General features: G+C 39.4%; 1 protein-coding gene across 2 annotated transcripts in view; it reads right to left on the reverse strand.

Annotated features, from left to right (window-relative positions):
• RAPGEF4 (Rap guanine nucleotide exchange factor 4) overlaps window positions 1-14,078 on the reverse strand; it is a 151,147-nt gene that overhangs the window by 41,153 nt on the left and 95,916 nt on the right. For both annotated transcript variants that reach the window (XM_063400506.1, XM_063400507.1), the window contains 6 exons: window positions 12,830-12,951; window positions 11,695-11,878; window positions 6,839-6,923; window positions 3,272-3,332; window positions 2,425-2,501; window positions 1,174-1,320 (listed from right to left, as the gene is read on the reverse strand). In XM_063400506.1, coding sequence (XP_063256576.1) covers window positions 1,174-1,320; window positions 2,425-2,501; window positions 3,272-3,332; window positions 6,839-6,923; window positions 11,695-11,878; window positions 12,830-12,951 — 676 coding nt within the window. The remainder of the gene's footprint in view (window positions 1-1,173; window positions 1,321-2,424; window positions 2,502-3,271; window positions 3,333-6,838; window positions 6,924-11,694; window positions 11,879-12,829; window positions 12,952-14,078) is intronic.

Below are 14,078 nucleotides of genomic sequence, written 5' to 3' on the forward strand. Positions count from 1 at the left end.
CCTCACAGACAGAATCAAGAAGGAAGCACCAAGGCAAGAAGCAGAGAACTGTGGGAGAGACTAGAGCAAGAACTATGCTAAAAATCTACATTTTATGGAGATGTCAAATTAAAAATTTTGCTGAAAACCAGTCTCTCCACAACTTGACATATGTAATGTAATGTAATCTCTACCCCCACTTATATACAAACACTATTTTCTACTATCTGAAGTAGAATATTCTATTCTACTATTTTTTTAATCTAAAAAAAAAAAAAAAATTTAAAAAGAAAATAGCATTTAAGAATAGGACATCTTAGCTCAGCAAACTGTTCATTTGGTACTCCCAGCTCACTCGTAGCAGAAAAAGAAGAAAGTTAACTATAATGTGCATTCAAAAACCACAGGAAAAAAATTAGTAAGATCATGGACTTGGACCTTCTTTGAAGAACAGACCAAAGCTTAACCAGCTGAAAGTCTCCACAGTAACCCAACCTTACTGCCCAAGTGATCCTCATTCTGTTTTGTACAGAAACCACAAGTAGTTTTTCTAGTGGAGTACCCTTTCTAGACTGGTTTTATTGCTGCAATACCAGGCATATACAGGTTCAAATACAGGATGATTCTAGTTCTGATTTCCTCCACTATGAATGACCACAAAATAGCCTGAGTTTACAGAATTATAGTTGGACTTTGGAACACATTTACCCCAAAATGAATAACTGTAAAATTAATCTGGGAATATCTTTCTAGAGTTCTCTGATAAAGACATCTGTGTAAAGACATCTGTAACTTACTGCATCTGCCATTTAATTCTGCCTTGAAACTCTTGAATTTAATGTACCTGACACTGACCTATGTGGGAGAAGGGGTGATCTTGTTTTTTTCATTATTTGGATGGAATATCACCGAGAAATCCTGGGCAGCATAAGGAAAAAATGAGCAGGGCAAATGCTAGATTGCAGAATGTGAGAGACAAAAGATTCCATTTGGTCGCATTTTCATGTCTGAGTTGGGAACTGAGAGAGGAAAGGTGATGAACATAATCTTTACATGACCTTCTAGACGGTCACATCTCTGTTCCACAATTAGGCATACCACAAACAAGGTTATTATTTTAATATATTCATAGAAATGACAGCCTCTGGAAAGACTAGCAAGTTTTGATACCACACTGTGAGGGCAGCCTCTTACCCTCAGGATCCTGTTGAAGTCCTCCTTATCGACTCTCAAGAAGTGGCAGTTGTCTTCCCGCAGAACAATGGAGGCTGCTCTGGGAGCATCATTCACAAGTGCTAACTTGCCAAAATCATCTCCTTCGTGTAGAGTACATACCACACCCTGCACAGAGCAAAACATTTACATGCAGAAACCCATCATTACTCTGGATTCTATTGAAAGTCCTTGTACAAACACTGGACTTCACAATCAAATACCAAAACAATTCTATTTGGCAGGAAATCAACAGCCAAAATAATGACTAGGAAACAATACTTGATAGCTGGTTATTACTATTACTAAAGAGAGGCAAGAACAGAAAAGAATCAGCTTGTTCTCTGAAATTACATTCAGCTTGAAGAACTCTTCTCAGCCTGCTGAAGACAGAAAGTTGTCGACTATTTTGTATTTATTTATAGAGGCCCTAAAAAATAAAATCAAGTTTGCAGAAGTAACACAGAACAACACATCTCCATCTGTTGTATATCAGCAGTGCTCTGTTTCCTCCAATTTACTGCAGCAGAGGATCTGGCCCACCCAGTAATTGTAAAAAACATGGCTAAATATGTGTTACTTAGGAACAGATTTAGAACTAGGGACCCTGTGCTAGATTTTGGTGAAGTGCTTTGTTTTCAAATGGAGGATTCTCGGTCACTGAGTGAGAAATCAATAAAGAAGTAGGGTTTTTAAAGACTCAAGGGATTGCTGTGTACCAAGATCATCTTCTTTGCCTTGAAAAATCTCTCATAAACAGGAAATATAATAAAGATGCTTTTTGGTCTACAGCTTAGCTAAAAACAATAGCTGGCATAAATCTGGAAGAGGTTCATCCAACCTGAGAACCACCAGTCACAAAGCAGTACTTTTGTCAGACATGCATGAGATCATTAGTCATCCAAATGCATGCCAACACGGTGGTAAAGGGATGGGGCAAAACCACATGAGAGAGAAGTCTGGCAATTCACCAAGTTCCAGCAAACTACTTTGTCCTAAAGATACGGATGTAACTCTGATGGATTATATTCAGAAACTGTGAAATATATCCCAAAATTATAGAGCAATCTACTGCAAGTATAATCAGTGAAACCACCGGATCATTTCTTAATAAAATTACAATCTATTTGTTTTGTCAGACAAAGCAATTTAGCCCTAAATTAAACTGTATTCCTTCAAAGTTTACTCTTTACAATAATAACAATCATATAAAATAGCTTATGAAAAAAATACCTTGCCATAAATGACTACATTTACTGATCCCTTTAGGATAATGTACCAAGAAGTACCTTCTTCTCCCTGATTAAATACTACAAGAGAGAGAAAAGATTTTATGGTTAGAACATAGTTATTCACAATATAAATGAGACAGATTCTGCACCCAATAAAATTCAAGGTAACTCTACAGTCATATAAATGTCTACCTTATAAAAGGGCATACTACGATTTTAAAAGCAATTGCTTTCAGAATTTAGAAAAACAATTCATACCCATATAGTAGTTATTTTATTACACTGATGTGAAAGTCATCAGTCATCATAATTTCAGGCTATTTTGCTTTTCTTTTCTATGACAGTTCCAACAACTACTTTATCAATATGTCAGGTTATCAGTCACTAACTAGCACACAGGTTGGATCCCACTAGTAGCACCACATCCTAGCCTAGTTCTGTAGTGACTGTGAATTTAATATTCATTTGCTAAAACGTCTCAGTATTAACATGGGTGAGTAATCTACCATTTTAAATCCTTTATTTTGTGCAGGAAGATTTTTTTTAAAATACAGGATTATATTAAAAGACATTTTAAATAGAGATTGGTCGAACCAAAAATTCTAGATAAAAACATACCCAAATTGTGGGTGATATATACACTCAACCAAGGATACAGAATTACTTTTGGTATTGTCCCTGCATTTGGAAACAGACTAAGCTAACACTTATTACCCTAGGTTTTAAACATGAAGTGACAATCAAGTTTGAAGAATGCATCCAAGTTTGCTCTTGTCATTTAAACATTAGGAATTTAAATGTTCACAGCCCAGGTGAGAAAGAGATCTGACAGGACTCCATTTACTTACAGACTGTTCCTGCTTTGGGATGTGACTCAAAAATGAGGACACCTGCTAATTCTCGTTTTACCTTAAAATAGAGAGAGAAATTATAGTTATTATATGTATCTCATCCCTCCTGGTGATGAGGTCACCTAATACAGCCCCGTTGCACTTTCCTTCCCTCTGCATCACTGATCAGTCATTGCTCTGCTTCACTTGATCTCCTAAGTCCTATTGATTGGCTTTACAGAGCTGCATTTCCTGGCTCAAATGGCTCAGACAAGGGCATCTTTAAGATATAGGTCTCCACATCTTTCTTGGTGCACACACATGTGAAATGATCAACAATTAACAACACAGAAAGTTTCAAATGGTAATAGTTAATCTGTTGCAGAAGATAGCTACTGATTGTCAATTACTCCATTGAGGTATTCCTGTTCTCTCCTGAGAAATCTGGTTCAGACTGACGTACGTCTGTCTGCTTCTGCTGTGTCAAGCTGTAAGGCACAGCCCCCTGGACTTGCTGAGTCCCCTCTGTCCCTGACAGCTTCCCAGGCAAAGCATCCAGCTCACTACCTCTTCCAGGAACGGAGAACGTGACACTGCCCTTGGTGTCGGCTGCCTCCTCACTGGGTTTGTTCTGCCCTTGGTGTGGTTAGCTCTGACTGACTGGGCAGTTGACACTAGTGAGACCCTGCTTACAACTGCTTTTGGTCATGGTAAACAATGTGTTACTGCCACAAAATAGCAGTAGCACTGGGAATCTCCTATGATCCTGAGCTCTTCTGTGTGCTTCACATTTCTCTTCACACAATCACAAGTCTCCAAGGACTCAGAGGCCAATCTCCAAGCAGCAGTAGTCATGTATTCATGGAGGTATTCAGAAAGAGAATGTCAGCTGGTGACAAGCCATTGTGGAGGTACTACCATGTAACTTAACCATGCCAAATACAGATCAAAACCTCGCTTCAACATGTATTTACTAGTAGTATTTTCACACCACTGTCTTGTTTGTTTAAATTAAAAAAAAACCTACTTAGGCCATGAAGAAAGACTTGGGAAGAAACTCAAATTCTGGACACAATCCAGATGAGAATCTGATGGTTGCAGCTCCTAAGGTGGGTGGAAAAATGTGGGCACTGATGTACTTAAGGGCACCCATCCAACCTTGGTGCTCAGGCACCAAGTACAAACATACCACAATGGCCTCCTCTCCTAGAACTCATCCCTGACAATCAGGGGAAGCACTCCCTTTTTGCAGCCTGAAGAAAAAGAGACAAATAAAGGTGTTTGGACAGGTTTTGTTAAGTACAATGACCAGTGAACACACTCAGAGGTCTGTGATTTCTGTAACACTTAGTTCACCAAACTCCTTTATAACTTCTGCTCAAAGGCAATGATACTTCCATAAGGCCAGGGAATACAACCCCATTAGCACTGTTCTGCACACAGCAGAGAGCATTCCTATCCACTTATGTCCTCAGATGTCTTCTCAGTTGATTCAGTCACTGGCCTTTACAGTGAATGAATCCACTTGATGAAGCCAAAAGTTTGACTTGTTCTTAACACTGTATTATATAATCGTTTTTATTTGTACATTAATTTCACAGGCTTCTCTAGCAGGAATTAGTTCACCCCCATGAGACTTGAGCTTTATCTGTTTTACTTTCTACTGCTTGTGGCTTATCTAGAAAACTTACTACTTTAGGAATTATGCCTTACTTAAAATAAATTAAACATTCTATTTCCTTTCAAGTTGGTTGGTCATTAATCTTCTGGTTCATAGAAGCAAGGCTGTTTGTTGTTCCTCTGAAGATTTCCTCTAAGCTAGTCATGGTTTGTCTTCTGCTTCAGTTCATGATGCACGTAATAAGATGGCATTTCCAGATTCTTAGTAAAAACATAAAAATTTCCAGATTCTTAGTTAAAATCACCTATACTTCAAAATGTCAAGTACTTTTGTGGTTTGTATCACTTGCCATACTTGCTCCATATGGTACTCGCTGTGGCATCTGACCTGATTTTCTTCTGAGCTGAGAGCATTTTGTGTTTCAAATTTTTTTTTTCTGGGTTATGTCCACAGTATCAAGAATTTTCTCCACTCCCTCTCAATATCTTTCTATCCTGGCTAGTTTCTTTTGTTTTAAAGGGTCATTCCTGGATCTTACAGTAGTCCTTCTTTAATTACTTTTTTCTCTACATTCCATGGACTTTTAAGGCTTTTGGATGTCTGTTCCCCTGTAGAGGAATACACCTAGTGCAGGTAACTCTGCAGGTACCTTGGTTTGCAAGCTGCAGTTTGTCTGCAGATTGAGCTCAGTGTTGAGCCCATGCACAGCCAACCCTTCTGACAGCAAACGGCCTAAGTGGCACCAGGCAGGTGAATGGACACTGGAGACACAGCAGCAGCACAGGACACGGGAAGAACAGTGGGACTTGTGAGTGCTTGGATGGTGAGAGGATAAAAGCCCAGCAGTTCCTTTATTGGGGGTCCCTCCTCAGAGGCACCAGCTCGAGCTGTTTCTGTGTTACTACACTGAATAAATTGCTTAATGGAGCGAGACATACACAGCTCTGGTATGGGAAACCTGGGGTGGAAGCAGTGAGGAAGCCTGGTCTGGCTGTGTGAGTGGGGGATGTGCAGGAGTCCAGCAGGACCTGCCAGGTCACTGGAGCTGCCCACTGCAAAGGGGCTCCAGCCCAGCAGTGACAGTCCCTGGTGTTGGGAGCGTGACTGCCAGAGTCTCACAAATGGCCAAATGGGGAAGTTTCCTTAACACCAATGTAATTCAGATACCAACTCCAAATTATTACCTTTTTTGAAAAACATTATTCAGCTTTTCATATGTTTGCATGGAGTACTATGTTTCGGTAATGCAGCTTCATAATTAGCTGCATCTGTCCAAGTTAACTGAGAATGCCTGAAAATAACAAGATTCTGAAGAAGGTATCGTCAAATATGGATCTACTTTCTGACTGGTTTCCTTTTTCTGAAAGCATCCACATATTATTGCTACCAAGTAAAGTGATATCTAGCTTGTTTCAGTTGTCTACACCGTGTATCAATGATGGTGAGACAAACAGATGCACTCTCCTGTCCATTCCATTTATCCTTGGTTCTCTGCAGTGTTCTTGGCCATTTCAGGGGGAATGTGTCTGATGAGCTTCTTTCACTGAATGACCAAACCCCAACCAGCACGCCCTGCACAGAGCACCTTTCTCCACAGTGCAATTCCTCCTCCTAACTGGTTCAAGCCAAGACTCCTTACAGAAATCAATTCTGCAAAATTCAGTAGTACCAATACCTTCATTTACACATGGATAGGGACCCAGACAGCGGCACCTGTGCCAAGAGAGGGAGACAGGGGCTGTGCAAAAATGCTTGGAGAGAATTACATATGATATCTAATAGACAACCTACACGTGAACAGTGCTTGGGTGATTCTCACAGATGGAATAAATTCTTTGCATGGAAAGTATACATGAAAATGGTTACAGGCTCTCCAACTTTAATAAAGTCAGAAGTAAAATCAGAAGTAAAATCAGAAGTAAAATTGAGCCTCTCTTTTGGCTCTAATTTTTAAAATTACTTACTGTGGTAGAAAGATGAGATAAGGCCTTAATGTGGAGAAGTTCTTCATATATAAATTCTAAGTCATCTACAGTTCTCTGGCCAGGGCTATAGAGAGAAGATAAAAGGGATAACTAAATGCAATCAATGTCCAAAATACATCTTCACAGGAAGACAGAACACCACAAAATGCTGCTGTACTGTCGAGTGAAGTGTACATCCTCACTAAACAGGGACTGAATGATGTTTCTGGCTGGAGGACTGAAACACACAAAGGATGGAAGCTCTGTGAATGCCACCTGAACAACACTGAGCAGCAGCCATGGCAACCACCTTAGAGAGATCCTGATTAGGCGGCTTTTCTGATTAAATCAAGAGTTCTATATATGTATAAAATGGTCACATAAATAGCAAATGATACATAAAGATTTGTTCCTTTCAAAAGGACTCCTGAGTGTGCGGCATGCACTATTTTTCATATGCAATTATTTGCAGCAAGCACAGTAGTAGTGGTTTGCAAAGGAGTGTGTGAACTTCTGCTGAACAAATTGGAGATGAAGCAGAGCATCTTGGAGGACAGCTAACGACTGCTCTGCAGTTAATGCTGACTGCTGCTGTTTAGCCACAAAGGTAAGTAAGATCCACTCAGCAGTTTCAGTTTCTCTCACTGAAAAATACAAGAAGCTGCCATTATTAAAAAGCATACACTGATGAAGAATAATTCTTCTCTAGCACAACGAGTAGTAAGGAGGCTGGCACTGTGGCTGAAATAATTGCATTTCTGTAACCTACACAAAATTTTCTGATTGCTAAAGAAGGACACAAATACTGTGAGGACTGCAGTGTGCCAGAGATGCTTTGGAGGATCTAATAGGCAGCACACAGGAGGCGTTGTGGGAGCTTGTGAGCAACTCTTGTTCTTTTTCCCACTCACAAGATTCTCTTCAGTTACTTATCTAATGTAACATTATTTTCTAAAAGAACAAATTCTCCTGTCACATAATTTCAGATAGCACACTGGAGTGACACATGGACACACACAGGAAAAAAAATCCTTTAAAGCATTATTTCAAGCTACTTTTATAGGACTAAGTCCTTCCAAACAATATTTAGATTTGTGAAAAGCAGATTACAAGTAATTAATTCAACAGGCCAAGAACAAAAGAAAAGAGCAACAAAGACACAAAGAGAGAGGATAAATTTAAGATGTGAGAAAATGGGATACAGGAAGTCCAGTCTAGGGGCAGGAGTTCCAAATGAGAAGGTTTACATGCTCCAGCACTACAACAGGCACAGTTCTAAACCCTACTGTCTGCAATGTGTGGTGTCAAAAAGAATTAACAGCACAGCTGAATCTTTGGACAGCCCTAAAAGAAAAACTACAATGAACCTTTCTGATACAAGCTTTCCTCCTAAAATGTCAGCACGACAGGAGGCTAGCACCTAGAGGATCAGGAAAGCCGTATGAAGAAATACTGTGCTCTACAGGTTTTCTGCCTAGTCACCTCCTGATTCAACAGTCTGTCAGTCTATATCGTGTGTGAGGCACAGGGAGTACCCAGCTGTGTCACTCTGGAGTTATATTGCATCTTTTTACAAAAGGAGCTGGATGGAGACTTCTTTTGGATGAAAGCAGTACTAAAGGTGTCACAGAAAACATAAGGACAATGGACATCTCTGCTAAGCAAGCTTTATTCTTCTTCTGTTTTTCATTTACCAATGACACACATTTATTGTTACTCAGATTAAAGACAAATTTAGACTAAAAATCATTTTGGATTAAGTCTTTTCTCATATAGAATCAAATAAACTGTTAAGAGAAAACGAGAAATTGGTTTGGTACTGCTATGCCCTCTAGTGACTCAAAATACTGTTTCTGAATCTGGCTTGAAATTACAAGGCTGACACTCCTAGTGATTTATGCAGGGCAGCTTAATTAAGTACAGCATAAAACTAAGCCAGTACTAGCTAGCAAACAAAAGGTAAGATTTTAACAAATAATAGGGAAGCAGCTTTAATTTCATTACATGCTTGCAAAACCAGCACACCTTGGAAAATATAGCATAACAAATTAAGAAATTTCTACATTAAATCAAAACATAAAAGGATGGTGTCTTACTACATCATATCTCTATCAAGACAAAAGGACACACGCTTCTTTCAGCGTGTCCATTTGCTTCCTGTGTTAGCACATTGGAAGTACTGACAATCTGTAGTGGATATCTGTACCTAGTCTTTACCTCTGCTCCTGCAGATGTCACGTGGAGAGATATTAGGCATCACTGTGTCTTTAAAACCTGTGTGGTGACCCACTGATGTTGATTTGTAGGATCCTGCTGTGTAAAGACCTAGTTTCTGCAGGGGACACATTCTAACAGCAATAGCTGGTTATAGAGCGGATAATAAATGGAATAGGCAGGGAACAAGGGTACACATTAATGGACAGAACTCAGGTGATATTAAGTGATCAATAAAAACTGTTCAGTGCTTGGAGAATTTACCAAGGTCAGAGACATTGAGCTTCTCTGTGACTAGGATGTTGACAATAACACAGTACTTTGCCATTGATAAGCCATGTATGTCCAAGCAGTATCATTGATCATTTTTATTATACAGCTAACCAGAAAATTGTCAGATAATAAGAACAAGGGAAAAGATCAGAGACCCCATAACATTGTGAATAAGTGTCAAATGCTCTCTACTAAGAAAGAAATGTGCTAAGTGAAGCCACCAAAAACATATAACACAGATCTATTGTTCCAGTCACATTGCTAACTTATTTTAGGATAGGGCATTAAAAAATAATGTAATCCATAACATCATCTGAGCTAAATACTTGTTGTCTGATGAATAAGATCTTCCTTTAAAGACTCCTGTTATTATTGTGTTTAGCTTTGTATTACAGCATCCTATTAAATTAGGGTTTACCATCAGGACATATTTTCATACTGAAGGAGGAGCTGTATTAATTCTACAGTAATTTTTACAAGGACTTGAGCAAGGTCTGCACCTGTGCTACAGCCATTATAAGGAGCAGAGAGCTGTGTTTGCTACTTCACAAAAAGCTATTTTCACATTCAGTATATGTGTTTCCAAAGGAAAAAAAAATACAATAGCAACAAGAGCCTGCCAAAAATTTCCCTGAGCTCTATTCTGTTTTTTAAACTATAGAACATTCTTTCACAGTTTGACAGTTAAAATGCTGCAGTTAATGTAATAAACAGAGAATTTTTTAAGTTGGCTGTCAAAACAAGTGACACTTTTTGTTAGAGATTTTCAGATTCCGCACAATAGAAAGTACCTTTCAAAGCAACAGCTTCATTATACAATCAAATTCTCAAAGTAATCTTCTCATCAAAGAATATTGTCTTATTTCTTTCAGGGTAATTATCTGAGTTCTGCAACCTCTCTGGAAATAGTTACTGTTATAAATGCAGCTGTGCTGGTTTGAAAATTGTGGGTCCTGCTCAGGTCAGCCAGAGTCAGCATCTCTGAAGCCCTGACAATTCCTTTGAACTTTTGGCAGCTGCAAGAGTGTCTAGTCAAAACTAGCAGGACTCTGAGGATTCATGGAGATTTTAACAGCTTTGCTGCAGCTCAGTCCAGGGAGGATTTTCAACTAACCAAATCATTATGTATGTAAACTGGATACCAGAACAGCAGTTAATATGGTCCCTGGCAGTACAAGCTTACTTCAGTGAGCAAAGGGCTGCAAAAATAAGCACGTTCAGAGATAGGGAAATATGTCAGATGAGTCTCAGTCCTGAGAAAACCTCTTTCTCCTCACTATATTCCATGAAAAATCACCTATTAGTATTCTTTCAGGTGATGCTTTCAAGTGATTTCCACAGCATCCCTCCAGCCTTTCAGCTCTCTGTAAGCAGTCCAGATGATAATCAACACTTCTCCTGCTAGTGTAAACTTACACTTACTGTTCTGGAAGTCACGACAGAAAGCAAATGCAGTAAGCAGCCAAAACCCACAATAACTGAAAGGGAAATTATCCAGGAGATGACCTGCGCAGCCGGCCTGAGAGTGCAGAGGGGTGGGCAGCACACACAGCCCTGCTCAGGGTCAGTGACTGCTCTCTGCTCACCTCTCTCTTGCTCCTCAGTGGAAAAGGCACAGGACATGTCTGCGAGGAAACAAGACCTCAATTCCCTGGCTCCCTAAGGACTATGGAAACACCATGCTCTCAGTCTGGATTATCCATGTATCTTGTGTGACTGGGAGCGAGTGCTCCTTTGGCAGTGTTGACTAGATCTCTGACAAGGAGAAGAAAAAGAATGTATACTTCAAAACTGTTGCTGCATGGCAGTGTTTCCTGGTTTTATAAGGACAAGTGTTTGAGGGCACTTTTTGAAATTCAATGCTTTTATCAAATTTTTGGGAAAATGCTGTCAAAATAAGCCTATGATCTAAACAAGAATGGAGCTGGGAAAGGATACAGATGGAAACAGGAACAAGCACTTGGGTTATGTGACTCAAAAATCTTTTACTCTGAAAAATGTTCTCGCACTGTAGGCCCACTCCTGTCCCACTGCAAAGACAAACTTTGCCAATGGCCTCAAGGTAGCAGGATCCAGCCCTGTCTACCCACCTGTCTTGAATGGCCCCTTACAAGTAAATCTTCAGTGAAGGTGAGCTTAAGTTATTCCTTATTCTCAGTGGGTTTAATTAGCAGTAAAATATGTCTGCTGTGGCCACTAAACCCTACCTGCTTAATGCTTGCCTTCAACAGAGGTCAAACAGAGTTTATACTGGTTGTTTTGAAGCCACTAATAAAGCTGGCTGAAAAAAAGGCTGATGATAAACACAGGTTTCTCTTGTTTCCATGTCACAAGGAAGGCCCGTAATATTAACTCGTTATTCTGCTTACGGTTTCCTGAGAATCATCCTCATATGAGCATCTGGCCCGATCTGAGAGAGAAACAACATAGTGTCCTGTAGCTCCTCATCACACTCCTTCCTCTCTTCCTCAGTTGGCAAAGGGGCATCTTCACGCTCATCATCCAAAAATCGATAAAATAAGTATTTGTCTTGAAAGTGGTGCTCCTGGTCCACTGAAAACAACATAACACATCAAAGACTGAAAGCTCCTCAACAAAGCAAACCTTGTAGAAATCTGTGCAGTATCTGTTTGTTACAGATAGATTATTTAAGAAAGGAAAGGAAGCTACAGGAAAACTGTAAAAGCATGAAACTTTCTCATATATGTCCAAGTTATGTAGCTTGAAGGGTACACTTTTAAATTGTGTACTGTAAATACTTTCCAAAAGGCTTCAATATGAGTGTGTTGTGGGTGTGTATACATACATGTGTGTGTGCACGTGGGGTTCTTTCTTATTAGTTCTGGTTTTTTACTATTAGTAAACTACATAAGTTTTTCAAACTATTTCATTTAATCAAACAAATTACACTGGGGAAGCAGGTTACACTATGAATTTCTAAGAGGTATTCTCTAGCACAAACACTTTGCTCTACATGTTTAGACAGGCTGAAAAAAGGTAGCAAAAGCAGCTAAACTCCTTGTGATGTAGCAGAAATGTGTATGATACACATTTAGGATTTGAATTTGGGAACTCCTCCAAAACCAATGGAAATCATTCCAAAATGATGGATCTGAGCAAACACATAGACTCACATTCACTTCTAAATAGTGCAAATCTTTGATGGAGGTTAGTTTTATGTACAGTAATACATTCCTTGGTTTTGGCCTGAGTGCTGCCCAGTTCTAACAATATAAGCACAAGCCAGTGTACTCCTAAGTGTAATTACAGTTATCACTATAAATTGTTCATTTATGACACCTTATGCTCGTAAGTTTAAAAACTACACTGGTAGCAAGATTCAAATAATACTGCCTGTGTGTTACACTTATGAATGAACAGGCTGCTCTGTGGCACTTCATTTGGGCTCATGATCCCTTTCTTTTTCATGACAAAGATCTACAGAGATGCTGATGTCACATACTGCCCATATTTTAGTTAAGATATTGATTTTCTGTATCTTACCATGGTTAAGAACACCTTCTTCCAGCAGTACTTGCCACATGCCAACAGCCTGGGTTCGTAAATGGACACAAGGACTTTGTTGCATCATCCAGTCAACGAGTTCTGTCCCCACACAGCATTGCCTGAAGGACAGATAAACAGACAGGAATTAAAAAGGAAGCTAGCCAAGAGAGAGACTGCACAAAGTGACTGCCAGCAACAGTGGTATCTTAAACTCTGTACAGACTTAGTCAAATCTCCCTGCAGACAACCCCATGTCACCACCTACATGCACATGCTTGAAATACCTGTGGAAGTGTTCAGTTTTGATATGACCATCTTAGTAAAACAAGTGTTTTGGGAAATGCAGAGTTCAGAGCATCAAATTGAGCCTGTGACACCTGATACAAACCCTGTAGCACCAGTGCAACAATCCCCAACTCAGTTTTCAGAAGAAACCTCTGTACACCATGGGACACCAAAAGCCTCATGCTTTTCAGAATTTTGCAGAAAACAGTAATTTAATGCTGTAGAAGTTATGCCAATGCAGCCTCCACAGGAAGAGTCAGTGTTATGAGGGTGCTCCTGCATTTGTAGCCAAACTTCTGTCACACTGTATTTGGAGACACTGGTTTTGGTACAGTGCTCCTGAGCTCTCTCATGCGATGTCTTGGTCATCTTTCACCTCCTGACTGACCCAGAGGCAGACAACATCAGGTCTCAAGTTCACCTTGAGAGAGATCACCCAAAGCGGTCAAAAAAGCAAAAAGCCACATGGTCATTTAGAAAAAAATCTTTATTGTAACACTCCCTAGTTCAGCAGAACAGTAAGAGGGTTTTTTTCCCAGTTATGTGTAAGAGAAAATGGGGCAGGTGCTTGGACCAGCACTGCTTTTCATTTATCATATATTCTCTTTTGTCCTTCTAGAACAATCAGCAATGTTCTATTGTAACATATTCTTGAAACAACTCACAAGTGCTAAATACCTTTGTGTATTAAGTACCTTTTGGACTGAAATATGGAAAATTAATGCATTTATTTCAAATGAAGATCAGCAATATCGATTTACTATTTAGAAAAAGACACACTCAGAGATTTAAAAATAATTTTTACTTAAAATCATTGTAAATAATGTATTAGGTATTTGATTTAAACATTAGAGACTGAAACAAACTGATTGTTTCTTAAGCCAATAGCAGATAGAATCTGACACTTTGGAGGCAGATTTCTATTCTACAAGTGCCATTGTTATCCCACTTCAGCAAGACT

Source organism: Prinia subflava, chromosome 6 (genome assembly GCF_021018805.1).
Source record: "Prinia subflava isolate CZ2003 ecotype Zambia chromosome 6, Cam_Psub_1.2, whole genome shotgun sequence".
Taxonomy (NCBI): domain Eukaryota; kingdom Metazoa; phylum Chordata; class Aves; order Passeriformes; family Cisticolidae; genus Prinia; species Prinia subflava.